The 19,488-nt window shown below is 38.0% G+C and overlaps 1 protein-coding gene across 1 annotated transcript in view; it reads right to left on the bottom strand.

Moving 5' to 3' along the window:
- The window catches only part of LOC120515855 (collagen alpha-3(IX) chain-like), a 161,033-nt gene that overhangs the window by 8,787 nt on the left and 132,758 nt on the right, over positions 1–19,488 (bottom strand). The window contains exons 29-36 of the mRNA XM_039737189.1: positions 18,475–18,528; positions 18,221–18,292; positions 17,294–17,329; positions 14,258–14,302; positions 9,636–9,668; positions 5,546–5,692; positions 2,874–2,928; positions 716–898 (exon numbers count right to left, since the gene is read on the bottom strand). Coding sequence (XP_039593123.1) covers positions 716–898; positions 2,874–2,928; positions 5,546–5,692; positions 9,636–9,668; positions 14,258–14,302; positions 17,294–17,329; positions 18,221–18,292; positions 18,475–18,528 — 625 coding nt within the window. The remainder of the gene's footprint in view (positions 1–715; positions 899–2,873; positions 2,929–5,545; positions 5,693–9,635; positions 9,669–14,257; positions 14,303–17,293; positions 17,330–18,220; positions 18,293–18,474; positions 18,529–19,488) is intronic.

The raw sequence follows: 19,488 nt of genomic DNA, 5'->3' as shown, positions 1-19,488 counted from the left end.
ATTACCAGCATAATGCATGCCTGCCTTTGCAGTTCAGTCTTTATAATTCCAAGAAACAGATAATTGAAGATGATCAATACAGATTTCTGGACAGGTACGTGTTCAGATATAAAATAAGAAAAACTTTTTGGATTTTCAGACTAAAATCCTACACTATTCAATATGATACAGTAACACACAATTATAACTTAACTGATACAAATATTATTATTATTATATTACAAATATTTCTATTTTGTACTGCATGGGGTCAGAATAACCTTTATTTTCTTAAGAATGAGAAATGAGGAATGACGTATGTGACTGTTTGTTTCTTGTGGAAGCGTGGGTAAATTAAAGGTTCTATTTGTAAGGAGAAATTATTAATAATTAAAATGACAATGCAAACAATGGAACAGAACCTTTCCCTAACTGTGTTACTGTTTAAATTTCAGTCACGCTTGAAGCTCAAATACAATGTGTGCTGTTGTAGAGCCTGGCTTAACTCAGACCTGTTACTGTGAAGAGAAACACAGAGAAATTCTTACACAGTGCTTGTCTTTTGACATGTAAATTATGCACTCTGCGGGGATTTTGCAACATTGCTCGTGTATTATTAGCTGATACTTCAAAGACAGTTCTTCATAATACACTAAAAACATGAAACCAACAAATTCAGATCTTCACAGTTTACTTGGTAAATAAATATAACCATAATACCTAAAACCAGCAGTACCTTTTGGACCTGGCTCGCCATCAAACCCTTGGGGTCCCTGAGGGCCTGGGGCACCTCTGGGTCCAGGATGTCCCTCAGAACCAGAAGGGCCTGGAGGTCCAGGGGGTCCGGCTACACCAGGGCGGCCAGGGGCTCCCTGCGCTGCAGGTTTATTCAGGGCTGCCATTAGCTCAGCAATGTGATCTAAAAGAGAAATGACAAAGCGATATATTATACTGGCATGTCGGACGTAATCCTGGGAATTTTAATTATTTAACTTTTTATTGTTTATTCAACAAAACATAATTCCACTCTTTTCTCTGTTTTGACTACTGAGATTGTTTTAAATAAATGGTAATATAATCTAAATAAATGAAAATATTAACACAATTAAAGAGCAGAATGAGATTATTGTTCCAAAACTCAGTCATTAGAATGACATTTCAGTTTTATTGTATAATTCATGACATTAAGAGCAGTTGAACAGATATGTTTGATTCCTATTACAGATCTACCACGTATACCACACTGCCGCCATGAACATCACATAAAGATCATCTAATGTGGTCTACCTTATTCTGTTTGTTAAAAGTCCTAATACGACACTCTATGTGGGAGAAACTGGACAAACACTCTGCCAACCTGAATTTACACAGGTTCCACATTAAACAGGGCAAAAGAGATGTTCCTGTAGCAGCTCGTTTTAGCAGCAATGGACACCATGGGAAGGATTTTAAAGTCACAGGGCTTAAGGGCAACTTCAAGACACAACAAGAAAGTAAGGATTGGGAAGTTAAACTGATGTTAAAATTGAACACATTATAACATGGTTTACTGTAAATAGGGACAGGAGTTTTATGAACAGTGTAAAAGGCGCTATATAGCGCCTGACCCAGCACAGACTTATGCAGAGGCACGTGTAAAACAAACAGGCTTTTATTAGTTTTTCTTCAGCCGTGGGGCACGTCTTCCCCGTGTTCCACAGGCCCAACACAGTTCCAAAAGCACAAAACACAGCTCAAACAACCCTTCCTGACACCACCACTCCTCCCAGGCAACCTCGCCCTCTTCCTCCCGATTCTGGCCTCGAATGAAAGGAGGCAGGCCCGTTTTATAGCCCTGGGGCTGATAACTCGTCCAACCGGGTTGTTGGCTCCTGGCAGCACCCCCTAGCGGCCACCCCATCTCCCAACCAGGCTGTGGAGGACTCCATGTCCCATGGAGCCACGTGGGAGACTGGGAAACGAATAACGGCCGAGGAGGTTGCCACCAAGCGTCCCGGGGGAGGTATTTGGCTGTCCATGGTGGCTCCCCCGGAACATATGCAGCAGGGGCGTCCTGGCCGGGCATGGGACCCGGCTGTCCGTCACAACAGATATGAGGACTATTTATATCTCGCTGTCTGACCAACACACTTTGATTATAGGTCCACATTGTAAGGAAAACTCAACACAAACTTTAAAAGACTTTACTGGACAGTTTTATTAACTAAACATTGTTCTCCTCTCCTGCTGAATGAAAATTAGGCTGGAGAGGTCTGTTAATATTTGAGATGGAAGATGACACACTTAAAGGTTTTGTTTCTTTCTTAGTATAATAAACACAGGGAACTCCAGTTTCTGTATTGCAAACTGCCTGAAGAAGTGGCCTGAGCTGCAGTGAAAGCTTGCATATTGTAATCTGTTCAGTTAGTCAATAAAAGGTGTCATTTTGATTCACTTCTCCTTGCATCCATGATGGTTAACAATGTACAGCATCCTACTACTACAGACCTATCCATCTATCCATCCATTATCCAACCCGCTATATCCTAACACAGGGTCACGGGGGTCTGCTGGGGCAAATCTCAGCCAGCACAGGGCACAAGAACAGGAACAAACCCCGGGCAGGGCGCCAGCCCACTGCAGGACACACACACACACACCAAGCACACACTAGGGACAATTTAGGATCGCCAATGCACATAAACTGCATGTCTTTGGACCGTGGGAGGAAACCGGAGCACTCAGAGGAAACCCACCAGGACACGGGGAGAACATGCAAACTCCACGCAGGGAGGACCTGGGAAGCAAACCCGGGTCTCCTTACTGCAAGGCAGCAGCGCTACCACCGTGCCACCCACTACAGACCTAAAGAACTGAAATTTAACTTGAAATTGTGCACTTTTAGAAACACTAACCTTGAATTATACTGCTGCAGATCTCTCGGATTCTCTGCTCATTTGCTTCTGCTCCCTGTATGGCAATGTAGTAGTTAATAAATTGGCATAACAATCAAAGTACATGTTTGCACTTAAAAAATACAAACGCAAATAAATAAATAAATAAAACACTATACTCCATACTGTGTTTTAGCATACTAGACAAATTTGTTTATACTTCATAAATGAAAAAAATACATTTTACTATCATATTCTATCTATCTTGCCAGCCTTATTGTCCGTTATTGTCACCTGGGTGTGGACAGACTTATGTGAAACAATAATAAGAAAATTATCTTAATGAACGCTCATCAAATAATCTTCATAAACTGCAGTCCCATTTAATATTCATATATGATAGAATTAGAAACTCAAAAACTCATTTTTAGTTATTAACAGCTCTGGCCTTATTGATGGGGCAAAAATGTGCTACTCTTTCAGCATAATTCAGCTTTATTTGTACCAAAGAGGAAATTTGCTTTCTACAGGAGCTCAAGAAATAACAAACAACAACCTCCCTCAAATATACACCAGAAGAACAAAAATTAAAAACACTTCTGACATGGCAGTTACAATCACAGTGAATCATTTTAAAGGCCTATTGTCATCATTAGATTCTTTCACGTGAAGAATGAAAACCATGAGGACTGATTGAGATCATTGATGTTAGGTAGAATGCCCAGTGATGGTTGGGTGGTCTTGTGGCCTCAGAACACCTGCAGATTTTTTTTTTCTTCAGCCCTCTGGAGTTTTTTTTTTTTTTTTTCTGTATTTCAGGCCATCAGACCTTACTTTACTCTTTGTTATTTAGTATTGCCTAATCATATTTTTATATTTCTATTTTTACACACTTTTCTTTCCTCATCTTGTAAAGCACTTTGAGCTACATCAGTTGGTATGAAAATGTGCTATAGAAATAAATGTTGCTGTTGTGGATGGTATAAAGGAGCACCAGTACCGCTTCTTGACACAAATATTTTGAGTAATTTATTGGCTGAAAGACCTCAGTGTTTGTGTCACAGAGGGGATGTGCAGCATTTTTCATAATGGCGCTCAGTTTTGTCTTTATTCTTCTCTCCACTACTACTGCCAATGGGTCGAGTGTGTCTGATAATTGAGCCTGCCCTTCTTAATCAGGTTGTTGATTCTCTTGAGGTGATGTTACTGGCCCAGCACACCATAGTACAGAAAACTGCACTGGCCATCAAGGAGTTGTAAAGTATTTGACTACCCACATTGAAAAGACACCAGTTCTGCTCTTTCTTATTTACTTATCTTGTGTTATGACAACAGTCCAGCCTGCCATTGAAGTGAACCCTCAAATATCTGTAGCAATGCACCACCTCCACATCTACTCCCTGAATAGCGCCTGGGCATAAAGTCTGTTTGGTACAGTGTTCCAGTGCCTTGGTTTTGTTTATGTTAAATTTCAAGGTTTCTATGCAGTTTCTCTGGATAGCATTTTATAAGCTGTTGTGTGTTGGGCGAGTAACAAAATGTCAAGAGTGGCCCACCACATTATCAACTTACTCATGTTCACTCAGTTTAAACAATGGTTCAGTTTCAGTTTGATGTACAGCTGGCTTTATGTTTGCCATTGTGTTTTTGGTTAAAGAGTCCACCCCACTCATGCTATTTTATCCACTAGATGACAGCAATAAACTGCCCCAAGAGTTATTTGGGATCAACACTGTAAAACAGATCATTACACATCACCCTGTGTCGGACTCAGGCTTTACCGTACTTACAGTACATTCAGTCACACTCAGGGTTAAATCCAAGGAGGTTAATGATGGGCTGCCACATGCTAAAAAAGTGAAATGTTTCTTTTAGTACAAATGTACTTTTCTCTAATTTTAAATAGTATATGGCATTATTAGTTTCCTCTTCAGCTGCTGAAGGTATGTTTTCTGTTCTTTTCAAATAATTGGGCTGATGCAGTCAAACCTAGAATGGTGGCTGGGTGAACAAAGATGTTCCTGTTTTAGCTGAGTATAATTCCTCCAGAGTGAAATGCCCTGTCATCCTGGTCTTCTTACTGTCACATCAAGGTCAAACTCGACTGTCTTTTTTTTTTTTTTTTGAAGTATAGTTTGCAATAATTTCTTTAAGTGGAGATACACCACACGGGTTTCTTATACACTTCTTTTGGCCATTTATTTCTATACCATGAAATAAAACTCTTTTGCAAGCTATTATTTTTTGTTGACCTTTTCAGCCCTAAGGAGTCATTTGCAGAAGCTGACTTAATTGTATATTTTTAAAGTGTAAGATGGAATATGGAAAGAAAAAAGATAACTACTCAGAGAAGGACAAAAATGCAGCCTCTTTCAAACCATGAAGGGTCATATCTAGATTTGTCTCATTAAAGTTTCTTTTTCAATATTCTAAATTTTAAAATTCCATTTTTTTCTGACATTACAAATCTTAAAAAATAATACTAATAATATTGTTAATCTGCTTAATTCTGGTTTCGCTGAGCAGCAACACTAGGTGCAAGGAAGGAAATAGTCCCTAACACAGAGCTAATTAATTGCTTTTTTCTAAATAATTATTTTACTTTTGTCCTTTATCATCTTGATTTTAGCATTATTAAAGTTCATTCTAATTATTATATCCTATGTTCTAATTAAGATTATAGAGGTCTTTACCGGTTCACCTCGTGGCCCTGGTGGGCCAGGGACACCTCTGTCTCCATCTAACCCACGAGAGCCTGGGGGGCCAGATGGACCATCATGACCGGGTAATCCACGGTGCCCATCAGTGCCACGTTCACCTTTGTCACCTTTAACTCCTGCCTGAATTATTAAAGAAAAAAAGAAAAGAAAAAGATTAGGGTATAAAGGAAAAATAACATCAAGTACACATTGTAATCTGTGATGCAATAATTATTTTATGAATAATTATTAGTGTTTGTTGCATTAACTTTATAGAGCCAAAATAAGATTTCTAATTCTAATGTAATTCTAATGCAATTGTGCAGTGGTATAAATATTTTTCTTCATGCAAGAAAATATATTTTAAGTAAAATATAATTGGCTTAAATTATTTTATTATTTTCACATTAATGAGCATTAAGTAAGGATGCTATTTTGATAAAAAAAGAATGAACTTTTTTATCAAAAGATCAAATTTAAATGCATTCTACAGTAAATTACATTATATTGCTAGGTGTTTTTATTAATAATTGAGAATACAATCCTTAGTTAAATTGTACACTTTGTTTTAATAAAAGCTAAAGCACTAAATCTTAAAATCATAAAGCTGCTGGTGCAGTTCATGTCATCCTGTGTGACCCTGAAAAAGTCACTTACAACTATAAAAAATATCTGTGAACAGTTGTAATCTACTCTGACCTTGTCAGTCGCCTTAGACAAACCATCAGACCAATATATAATAACTATATAATGCTTCGCTCGCCAACCTCCCCCGGCCTGCACTACGTGCCAGCCACTTTGTGAACAGGGCAGCTGAACGCACCCCAAAGAGACGCGGTCTCTCCTCAGAATTCCCCTCTTAAACAGTGATAAAATGGGAAACAAATACAGTGTTTTTTTACCTCCTCTTTACTCGATCAGCTGCTAGATTGCTGCTGCTACCATGCCGCGTGATCTGCATCTTGCAAAGTGCTTCAAACGTTTAAAAACATGTACAGCAGCTGTCCTACTCTGTCTTTTATTTCTGGTCCCGGGTGTGGTTAAATCTTTTGGCACAAACTCTCGTCTTGTGGGACATGAATTCTTGATATTTTTTAGTTTATAATTTAAAAGTGGAATAAGAATCTGAAAATCTAACAACATCACATTAAAGTTCAATAAATTCGGAAAAGAATGGTACTAAACATATATACTGCATGTAGGTTTTAAAATAAGCCCAATTTAAAGCGTGACAAACAACGTGACATAAAAATGTCACATAAAATTATTGCACAAAATGCACTTTTAGGTGTAGGATTTTATATACAGGTGCCGGTCATAAAATTAGAATATGATGACAAAGTTGATTTATTTCAGTAATTCCATTCCAAAAGTGAAACTTGTATATTATATTCATTCATTACACACAGACTGATATATTTCAAATGTTTATTTCTTTTAATTTTGATGATTATAACTGACAACTAATGAAAGTCCCAAATTCAGTATCTCGGAAAATTTGAATATTGTGAAAACGTTCAATATTGAAGACACCTGGTGCCACACTCTAATCAGCTGATTAACTCAAAACACCTGCAAAAGCCTTTAAATGGTCTCTCAGTCCAGTTCTGTAGGCTACACAATCATGGGGAAGACTGCTGACTTGACAGTTGTCCAAAAGACGACCATTGACACCTTGCACAAGGAGGGCAAGACACAAAAGGTCATTGCTAAAGAGGCTGGCTGTTCACAGAGCTCTGTGTCCAAGCACATTAATAGAGAGGCGAAGGGAAGGACAAGATGTCATAGAAAAAAGTGTACAAGCAATAGGGATAACTGCACCCTGGAGAGGATTGTGAAACAAAACCCATTCAAAACTGTGGGGGAGATTCACAAAGAGTGGACTGCAGCTGGAGTCAGTGCTTCAAGAACCACCATGCACAGACGTATGCAAGACATGGGTTTCAGCTGTCGCATTCCTTGTGTCAAGCCACTCTTGAACAAGAGACAGCGTCAGAAGCGTCTCGACTGGACTGCTGCTGTGTGGTCCAAAGTTATGTTCTCTGATGAAAGTAAATTTTGCATTTCCTTTGGAAATCAAGGTCCCAGAGTCTGGAGGAAGAGAGGAGAGGCACAGAATCCACGTTGCTTGAGGTCCAGTGTAAAGTTTCCACAGTCAGTGATGGTTTGGGGTGCCATGTCATCTGCTGGTGTTGGTCCATTGTGTTTTCTGAGGTCCAAGGTCAACGCAGCCGTCTACCAGGAAGTTTTAGAGCACTTCATGCTTCCTGCTGCTGACAAACTTTATGGAGATGCAGATTTCATTTTCCAACAGGACCTGGCACCTGCACAAAGTGCCAAAACTACCAGTACCTGGTTTAAGGACCATGGTATCCCTGTTCTTGATTGGCCAGCAAAATCGCCTGACCTTAACCCCATAGAAAATCTATGGGGTATTGTGAAGAGGAAGATGCAATATGCCAGACCCAACAATTCAGAAGAGCTGAAGGCCACTATCAGAGCAACATGGGCTCTCATAACACCTGAGCAGTGCCACAGACTGATCGACTCCATGCCATGCTGCATTACTGCAGTAATCCAGGCCAAAGGAGCCCCGACTAAATATTGAGTGCTGTACATGCTCATACTTTTCATGTTCATACCTTTCAGTTGGCCAACATTTTTAAAAATCCTTTTTTTGCATTGGTCTTAATTTATATTCTAATTTTCCGAGATACTGAATTTGGGACTTTCATTAGTTGTCAGTTGTAATCATCAAAATTAAAATAAATAAACATTTGAAATACATCAGTTTGTGTGTAATGAATGAATCGAATATACAAGTTTCACTTTTTGAATGGAATTACTGAAATAAATCAACTTTGTCATGATATTCTAATTTTATGACCGGCACCTGTATAGAGAGTAGATCAAAGATTTGCCTCGTTATGATGTAGTCAGATGTACTTTAGAGTATGCTGGTGGGGTCAGAGGTAGTGAGTCAAGCAGAGTTAGGGAGCATCCCAGAACCTTGACAAGACAAAGCCCAGGGCAAAAGATTGATGCTGACTATTTCAAAAGGTGGTGAAGAGCTGCGTTTGAAGCAGATGGTGGGGATACAACAACAAGATGTATTCATGAGATGGGAACAGACAGCAGACCATCAGATCTTCTGTTTCCAGTTGTGGCAAGATGAACCATACTGCATTAATTTCCTCACCTTAGTCTGTGTATTATGTTCTACTTAGCCCATTCAACTACATCTGTCGTGGCAAGGCGACTCACCAGCATTTCTCTTGTGCCCCAAAAGAGGAACACTTGAGTACACCATCAGCTGTTATCTTAGAGAACTGCTTGAAGGTCCCTATGACTGGTGCCATGACCAGATGCTGGACGTCACTGCTGAAGCTACCTGTAGTGCCCTAGCTGAGACCAGGTGCCTTTCAACCAGCAAGTCAGGCCATCACCTTCATTGGACCAGGAGAGAAGCCAAAACTTCAAAACTGCTATTTAGAACAGCATCTAGCTGGGAGATCAAGCTGGACCTGGGAAAACAGCTCAGATTCCCAGAGACTCCCATTGCAGAGACTTTCTGAAGACCAGATATTGTACTGTTCTCTGAGACATCAAGGAGTCATCCGTGTTGGAGCTCATTGTTCTTTGAGAGGAGTGGATTGACAAGGCAATGAGAGGAAGAAAGTCAAGTGTAGCAGAGAAGTATCATAGACAGGGGTAGAGTGTACAGTGTGTTTGCCCATAGACGTAGGCAGCAGAAGCTTTGCTGGTCAGTCTCTCTGCAAGGCTTACAGCCTTTTAAATATCACCCATGCACAGAGAAAAGAAGACATCAGAAAACCAGCAGAGGAAGAGGAGAAATCTTTGTGATGGCTGTTGGATTACTAATCACTCTGGGTTGGGTCTCCTGAGTGAGGATGTATGATGCTGAAAGGCCCAAAACTCATGAGGACCCCAGGTACTGCCAGTGATAATATGTTCAAGTGTATCACTTGATACATGTTATAATGAAAACATAACCATAAATATTTTGCAAAAATTAACCACATTTTCACTGTTAATTTACCAAATTTATAATATAAAATAATACCTCTCCTTTAATCCCTGGAACACCTGGAAGACCCTAAGAAAAATAATATTTTTATCAGTTAAAAACATTAGTGCTGAGTTCCAGTTTCAGTCATTATATACTTAAATGATGCACTTAAAGAGCAATAAAAAACACTTTCTTTTTTTAATCAAGCTCTTAGTCAGTCAATGGGCACTACGAATTAATGCTTTCACCTGAGTGTTGCTAGAAATAGGTAACTGTGGGAATTTGAAGCTGTTTCAAATATGAAAAAAAATTAAAAAAGGAAACCAATATGGTACCAGTGGTTTAAACATCTACACATAAAAGAGAGTTTGCTCATTTCCCGTTCTATTTATGGCCTGGGAGAGCAGTCAGAGAATAGCGGATTTACAGAATTCATGACAAATGTCATCATTTACCTTTATAGAATAAGGATTAGGGATCAAAGCTTAAAATATTACACCATTATGCATTTAATTTAGCCAGCCATACATCCTTTGATCATACAAAAAAAAGTTTAGCTACAGTAGCTAAATGTTCCTTCTTTGATCTCCCCAAAGAGGAACACTGACTATCAGATCTTGTTTTACATGCCTTATAAAAACACTCCACTGTTTCCCAAGGCTAAAATAGCCCTTGTGAATCAAAGTGCTGACAGCAGGCTTCTCATGAGTTATTTCAGTAGTTCAAATTGTACTCATATTTTCACTTTGAAATGTACTAAGTACTGCAGTGGATTGGCACCCTGCCCGGGATTGGTTCCTGCCTTGTGCCCTGTGTTGGCTGTGATTGGCTCCAGCAGACCCCCGTGACCCTGTATTCAGATTCAGCGGGTTAGAAAATGGATGGATGAAATGTACTAAGTAATGCAGCATCAATGCATGACGTCAAATATAGGCATCGTATACAGAGCTGGCGGGTTGCCCTCTATCGGTTTTCTTTGTGTATTTTGCCTTTAAGACTAGCAGTTAATGATGCTTCTGTCTGACCTTCTGTGTGTAAGGGAAAAAAAATGGCCGAAGACGGTGCTTTTTAAATCAGTTAATATCTGCTACACTGAAGACTATTTCTAAAACTAGAAGCTGTAGGCATCAGAGGGGAGATTCAAAAATGCATCCCAAGTAGCTTATCCGGAATGTGACAAAGAGTTGAAGATAAGAAGAGAATGCTCTACGTGGAGTGAGGTCATCAGTGGAGATTCTGTGGGTTCTGTCCTTGGACTGTTAATATTTCTAATCTACATTAATGACATTGATTCCGGTATTGTTTGCAAACTTGTGAAATCTGCAGGCGATGCTAACATTGAAGAAATGTCAGACACTGAGGGGGCCACAAAAAGAATTCAAAAAGACTTGGACAAGTTTCAGAACTGGAAAAACATTTGGAAAATGCAGTTTAATGTAGAAAAGTGCAAAGGGCAGCACAGGGGCAGAGGGAGCATCAATTATAGATACAAGATGGGAGACACTGTCCTATAGGAAGTAACATCTGAAAAGTAATTAAGGGTTTATGTTGACACAACATTTTCATCATTTCACCAATGCACAGGGGTGATTAAAAAATTAAAATGTTAGGTTATATCTTTAAAACTGAACATAAACCAAGGGACTTTGGGCTTTAGGCTCAGACGATATAATGCACCGCATCTTGAGTTGTCAATCTGGAAGAAGAATTATTATACCAACCTGGCTCAGCCCAACTCTGTCAGCAGAAAAGAGTTCCATATCATCACCAAAGAAGCTAATAATCCAGAAGGGCAAATGGACAGGCCCATAAACAATTTCAAAGATTAATGTATGATAAAGGCCTTAGGCACTGCCTCTATGCACAGCTTAAAATTGGCTGGTTGAGTGAAATTAAATGTGAATTTTCACATTAGGTCCCCCTTGTTCTCTTAAGGGTATTTTCACATTTACAAAACAATTTTTGGCAATTTAATGCCTAAATGAAAAACATTGTTAATATGCATGTAAATTGGTAAGATTTTTACATTTTAGGTCACTTTGAAAATAAGTATTTTGAAAGAAAATTTAGAACATCAAAAACACAAGCAACAGATATACAACCATGAGTGGTGATCTAAACAGGCCTGAATTCAAACACTTGTCCTCTTAGAACATGGCTTCACCTCCAGTTGTGGGGATGACCAGATCCTACATTGAAGTCAGATGCTGTAATATAGAAAGCCAAATGACTTCTGTTCACTGTTAAGAGTCAATAGCATAGCATATACCTGTACTTTCTGCACATTTTATTGTATTGCAAATTTCATTTTATGGATAAATTGGATTTTTTTACCCTCAATCTACACTCAGTAACCAATAATCAGTCAGTCAGTCATTATCCAACCTGCTATATCCTAACACAGGGTCACGGGGTCTGCTGGAGCCAATCCCAGCCAACACAGGGCGCAAGGCAGGAAACAAACCCTGGGCAGGGCGCCAGCCCACCGCAGGACACACACACACCCACACACCATGAACAATTTAGGATTGCCAATCCACCTAACCTGCATGTCTTTGGACTGTGGGAGAAAACCCACGCAGACACTGGGAGAACATGCAAACTCCATGCAGGGAGGACCCGGGAAGCGAACCCAGGTCTCCTTACTGCGAGGCAGCAGCGCTGCCACTGTGCCACCGTAAGTAACCAATAATGACAAAGAGAAATATGTTTTCATAAATGATAGCAAATTTCCTAAAAATCAAAAACGAACATTTCTCTTTCATTAAAGTACCCAGGCCATTATTTTGGTATTTTGTAGAAACCTCCTTGGCAGCAATTACAGCTTCAAGTATTCTTGGGTAAATCTCTAAATGTTTAGCACACTTGGATTTGGCCAGTTTATCACATTATGCCTGGCAGAGCTTGTCAAGCTCCAATAGATTGGATGGCAAGCATTTGTAAACTGCCATCTTCAGGTCTCTCCATAGATGTTCTATGGGGTTTCATATGGAGTAAGATCGCTGTCAAAAATAACTCGTAATAATTCAAGCCAAATTTACATTTCACACGTGTCAATTACACTTGTGCTTCTGAAAATTATATTTTTTCACTGTCAAAAATAACTATATCTTTCCACCATTGTAGCACATACGTAGTAAACAAAAATGATTGTTTCTTCTTCAATAGAGGATGCCTCGTGTGTCCAATGACAAATTTTTGGCAGTTTGTTCACGCTTGAGAATTGTACTCGTAATTTTCAGAAGCAAGTTTGACCTTCAGAAGTGCAAGCATATTTTTTAGAAGCAAACATAATTTTCAGAAGCACAAGCATAATTGACATATGTGAAATGTAAATTTGACTTAAATTATTACGAGTTGTTTTTGACAGTGATTTTACTCCATAGTTTCAATCTGGGCTTTGACTTCTTCTTAAGTCAGGTCACTATTGTCCTGGCTGTATACTTTTTTTCATTGTCATGATGAAAGGTAAACCGTCCTGTGCAGGCTAGAGTAGGTTTTATTCATGGGCCTCTCTGTATTTGGGTGCATTCATCCTTCCCTTAATTCTGCCCAGTCTCCCTGTCCCTGATGCTGAGAAGCACTCCATAGCATGATGCTGCCACCACAGTCTTTACAACAAGAAGGCTATTAGGCAGGTGATGAGCAGTCCTTGGTCTTCACCAGACATAATGCTTGGAGTTCTGCCCAAAGAATATGATTAACCCTAACCCTCTACTGTATGCCTCTTTTCTGTCTAGCCACTCTACCATAAATGCCTGATTGATGAAGTGCTGCTGAGATGGCTGAGGACTTCAGAAGCTCTTATGACTTCCCAAACAAGACCCTTCTTACCCAATTACACAGTTTGGCTGGGTAAAAGCAAACTCTAGCAAGAGTCCCCTATGGTTTCAAACTTCTTCCATTTCACTGTTATTATGGCCACTGTGCTCCTGGCAACACTCAAAACTCTAGAAATGGTTTTATCCTCATGCCCTGATCTATGCCTCACCACAATTTAATCGTGAACATCTACAAAGACTTCATAGAACTTCATGGCTTTGTTTTTGTCCCATCATGCAGTGGACATTATGGGATGTCATATCCATAGGTGTGTGCCGTTCCAATTATGTCCAATCAATACACTTCACCACAAATGGACTCCAATCAAGTTCTAGAAACATCTCAAGGATAATAAAAGCAAGCAGGAAATCACCTGATCACGATTTGGAATGACACGACAAAGTGGGCTGAATATTAAGTAGAGGAGAAATTTCAATTTGTGATTTTTAATAAATTTACAGACCTTTCTGAAAAAATAATAATAATAATAATAATCCATTCATTACATTTATATAGAACATGTTTTCACTTTGTATTGTGGGTTATTGACATTTAAAGTGTACAGAAAGTGAAAGGGTCTGAATGTTTTCTGAATCCAGTGTATGCACAGTATAAAGAATAAAACACAATTTCTACCCAGCATAGCATTTAAGAGGCAGCATAACTGGCTCCTGCTTTTCATATGTGGATTTGCAGTTCAGAAGTTGCAGATTATCTCTGTGTCTATGGAAGATTTTCTACAGACTGCAGCCACTGAAAATAATGTACAACCAGATATTTTTTTCCTGATTATATTATGAAGTTAATAAATTCTGAATTTAAAGCGTAATCTTTCTGCTGTACAACAAACATACCATATCGCCTTTGTTTCCAGAAGTTCCCGCAGCTCCTTGTATTCCCTAGAAAATAAATACAGATAGGATGAGTGTTTTGTCAAAAAATTGCATGATAAATATAGCACTGCAAGAAGTGACTTTGCTAATAATTAGGAAGAAAAATTAGCTGAGATTTTTACTGAACACTTTTTTGTGCTACGTTTTAGAAGTGCCTAGAGGGTGAAATTCATAGCACAGTTTGTTTAAGAATCCCTAGTTGCACAACAGTATAGAAATTAAATTATGCTATAAAACATTAGAACAGTCCCTCCAGCACTTTTATCCATAATTGAGATTTACTAATTATTCATATTTTTCTTTTTTTTTTGCAAACATATTTTGACACCAAACCTTATTTTGGAAGTTATTTTTAGGGAGCAAGTCTTTGTGATACCTTTTAGAACAATATTAATCGGAAAAATCAGCTGGATGTTTAGCTTTGGATACACAATCAAAATGAATGCTTTTTTAATAGAAATGTTTGTACTCTCATAAAAGGTATAACCAGTTATTAAACAAGGTGAAATATGCCACATACTTACAGTTCAGAAAAAAGGGGCTATGGTGTATTTTTTAGCACAACTTGATCTAACATCTTGATCTTTGTGTTATTCAGTGCATTCACTTGGCGCTTTAAAAAACAGATTATCTACAGAAACCTACTGTCTAAAAGGCCATGTAAGCTTTTATTTAAGCTGACCATCCGTCCCCATTTTTCGGGGACAGTCCCCTTTTTCGGACAACTGTCCCCACTCAAAAACATGTCCCCGTTTTGTCCCCGGTTTCAGCTGGTTCACTTTTTTGAATGTATCTCATCACCACGATACTTTGAACTCGACGCACATGCACGGTGTTTTGGCGAGAAATCACGTGATAAGCTTTCGCTTTGTACTCTGTAGTATTTAAAGTCCCTACTCGCGACCTGTAGATTCTACGTTCCTCTAGCCATACCCATGTCCCCGGATTGACCCAAAAAATTCTGGTCACCTTATTTTATTCTGGTTAGAGAAACTAAGATATTGGTCTCTTATGAACCTGGTGAATACACATAAATTCCCACGCAAATAACTTGGTTATTTGGTCAGGTAAACTGTAAGTTGTTAAAGCAGTTAGGGGCCGTGTTGTGCAAGTTCACACCTCACAAGAACTCGCTCAAAGTTCAGTTCACACAGAATAAAATGAATAAATTCACGTTCACAGTTCACCATTTCAATTTTGAAGTAGTTCATGTCCAGTTCAATTTGTATTTTTTAAGGAGTGAAAATAAATGACCGATGAGTTTACTTTTTTCAATTTTGTATGCCCTTATATTTAGTTATTACAGTGTTCTTGAACAAAAAACAATTATTATGAAGACTTTTTTATTAATGTATAACCATATATGCTAATATCCTCCCGGTCAAAAAAGAAATTAAATAGATGCCAGTAGGCTATACATATAAATTACTGCTCTGTTGTGACACACATCGTGACTGTGGAACCAGCATTTAGGTGAACTAACCTGTTACCCGTCAAAATTCGCATCACATATTGCATGTTCAACGGGTAAAAATATAAAGTGGCCTCGCGAAGTACAAAGTTTTCCTAAAAGCGAAAGCGGAGCTTCACCGCATGCTCGTGTCAGCGGGGGTGCAGTTTAAGCACAAGAAGGCAGACACAGACAGTGCCGATTTGATTTTACGTTTTTTTTTTTCCGAATACAAATAAATGGCAAAACATTCGTACAAAATAAATATTCGTAAAAATCCACCATTTGTGCATATCCGAATACCGTATTTGGATTCGACTCCATCCCTACATTACAGGGTAAGGCAAAACATTTAACCTGGACCTAAACCAGATCGAGAATGTCACATAAAACTGAACTAGCTCACCTTCAAGTTCTTCACTTGCAAATAAGTTACGTTAATTTCTCTGTTCTTAGAAGAATGAGCTTGTTTAATGAACGTACTCTTTTGAACTAGTAGTTTTTGCACAACACTGGTTTAGTGGTTTTGAAGTCTGTGCATTTCCAGCTGTCACAAGTAGAAGACGTCATCAATAAATAACAAAGGCAAATGCTCGAGTGGTCACATTTTTCCATCTCTTGGTTGAAATAATCTGTGTCAGTATTTCAAAAATTGCTAAATTTGTGCTGATGAGCAGAACAAACGGTGCTAAACTCAGCAAAGCAACCTCGAAAGCAGTAGGATGACACATTAAAAGTAACGTACGTAAAGTAAGTCTGATTACATTTTAAAGTAATGAGTTACCTAAAGCAATACTTATTTTATTGAAGTAAAAATACCTGCATTATTATTATCCCTGCAGCACTGGGTGTAAAGCAAGAAGCACACGTACTGGTGTGCTGCTCCTTGGCAGGGCTCAGTAACTCGCAAGAAGAAAAGAGAGTGCAGCGTGCAATGAAAGAAACATTAATAAAGTGCCAGTGTGACTAAACATATTTTAAATATACAAGAAAATTGTAAAGTGCTTCATGCTGGTTTTCAGATTCACGGTGGCTGATGAGAACGTTTAATTCTTTTTTTGTGCAGTTTAATGACGTCAGCGTGTTTCACCAAAGGAGAACTCCAGAATATTACTTTAGCGTGTAAATGGGGATTTTTAAGAAATTAGATTCCTGTCTTCACCTTAACCTGATTACGCACACTGACTGTCAGCAACAGAATACAAGAAAAATTTACTTTCTGAACAGGAAAATTATGAAACACTGTATGCCTTAAATTCATTTTGAAATATCTGCACAATACTTAATTTTTTAAAGATTGATTGATTAATTCATTGATTGTCATGTGAGTCTGTATATTTGAATAGGGCCTGGGAAAAACACTTTTGGTCTGAGGAATACAATTCAAGTCTGTGTATCCATCCTTCCATTGTCTGATATTCCATTTCAAATAATCCAGTTTAGGGTCTCAAAGTCTGAAGCTCATTCCTGTTTTAAAACTGGTGCATTAAGGAGAAAAACACTTGGATTTTTACATTATCATATAAAATGTGGAATTAATTAGTTACCTGATTTCCTTTTAGACCTGGTGGCCCAGCAGGACCCTTAGAAATAAAAAGAAATTAAATTATACTTTTATTACAACTTCACCAATACATAGACAGGAATAATTTGAACACAGGACATACAAAAGACCATGTGCAAATACCAAAGTTTAGAAAATTATTTATTTAAGTTTTGCTTCTAATTACATATAATAATTATACTTTTCTCATGATGAAGCATTGTAAAGTTCTTAATTTGAAACCTGTTTTGATATGTATTACTATACTTTATTCTTAATAATTTTCTTGTACTGACATTCCTTTGTATCCTTATTTGATAATTCTCATAATGACTGGGTACAAGTGCACAACCAGTTATCTTGCCATAGTGAAATAATTAAAAAAATGTCCTCCCACTTTCTTTAAATGTTCACATAATATTATTAGATCTAGTACATACAAAAAAAGAATAATTAGTGTATCAAGAGTATTGCTGGATAAAATAGCTTACATGAATTCAAAGTCAAAAATTAAAAGCCTCATTCAAAACATTTTTCTTAGTGATTATAAAGCAGGCCAAGTATAGTAGAAAAACAGAAACTCATGTGAGATTTTAAAATAGTATTATGACCTGCAAATTATAATTCATGATAGATAGATAGATAGATAGATAGATAGATAGATAGATAGATAGATAGATAGATAGATAGATAGATAGATAGATAGGATTTTAATGCTGAGGGTAAAATGTATCCCAGTGAAACTCAAAACAGTTGATGCTCAGTAATTACCACCCATCCAACTATTTTCTGGACTCCCATTTCCATTTGAATAATTGCGTGAGCCAGACACAGATATCCTAACATCAAGTGATAGACAAAAACTCAACCCTATCTTGCTTGCCAGTCATTCATGCCTACACCAACACTCACTGATGCCATAGATAAATACCTTTTCTCCTTTTTCTCCTGTATGACCTTTAATTCCTCGTAATCCAGGTTCTCCTTTGTCACCTTTTTCACCCTGTTAGATAGTGTCATAGATTAAAAAGCCATATATGCAAAAAAGAGGCTTCAAACATCAATGATGTTTCAAGTGTCATTCTTACTATGCTATATGAAACTCCAGGCGAAATCTTATATCTATCTGAGAATAAGGCATTGTAAATATATTAGATTATGATTACAATATAGTTATTTACTCACTGTCTCTCCTGTAAGTCCTGTTGGCCCAACTGCTCCTGGTTTTCCATGTTCTCCCTAAAATATATTAAGTGAAATGCAAACAATCTTCTCAGTGAGGTGGCTTTCTATAGAATGTTTTATTGGCACAAGCAAAACTTTATTATGACAATTAAATCACAATTATTTTGTATATCATTGTAAAAAGATCTCAGAGATATTCAGTATTATTTTTTCCTTCAGCAGGTTTAGTTGCGATACTCAAATATGTGTACAGGTGGGGTGTGCCTGTTGAAGGGCTTAAAGGGTATACAACCTGATGTTTGTGATCTGTAATAAAATTGAACTTATTTAGCAGATTAATAGCATTTTTTTTCTCAAATAATGTTCACAGTCATGGGGGCAAGAGCCTATTCTTACAAAACTGAGAAGAACACCTGAATGAACCATGAACACAAATATTTCTTCTCATGAAGAAAAATAGCCACTTTTGCATAAATTAAAGACAGAGTGGGCACAAGCACCCAATATATTGTAACTTGGGAAAACAGCAGCACACCAGCACACATGTGGCTATCAGAGTCGCCAGAGACATTAATGTCACTGCCGAGGTAAGTATAGCTCTTGACGTGGTTGACACTCTCTCCGCAAACAGACACAATGCTGATGGGTGTGCCCAAGAGGCTTCCAGTTGATCCCAATTTCAGGTAAGGGCGATCCAGCCGATGTTAGCACAGCCCTGCCATGTCATACCGGCACTCTGTCATTGAATATCACATTACATTCAAAAGCTCTGAAATCTTTATTACAGCCCATTGTTGTTCTGAATTGCATACACACACACAACTCATTGACATCTATCTACCTGCTTTACACAGTGTTATTGATTGATCAAAATAAACAGGCTAATTAGTGACTATAGCAAATATGCTTTTATTTTGTATTGTATTTGTTTTGATAAAATAGGCAGAATTTGTACATCAAAAGTTAAGAGTCACTTATTTACACACATTGCAGAAAGTATAACAAGAGCATCTT

The sequence above is a fragment of the Polypterus senegalus genome, chromosome 15 (assembly GCF_016835505.1).
Source record: "Polypterus senegalus isolate Bchr_013 chromosome 15, ASM1683550v1, whole genome shotgun sequence".
Classification (NCBI taxonomy): domain Eukaryota; kingdom Metazoa; phylum Chordata; class Cladistia; order Polypteriformes; family Polypteridae; genus Polypterus; species Polypterus senegalus.
Note: the sequence above shows the minus strand (reverse complement) of the source record. Positions and strands in the feature narration are given on the sequence as shown.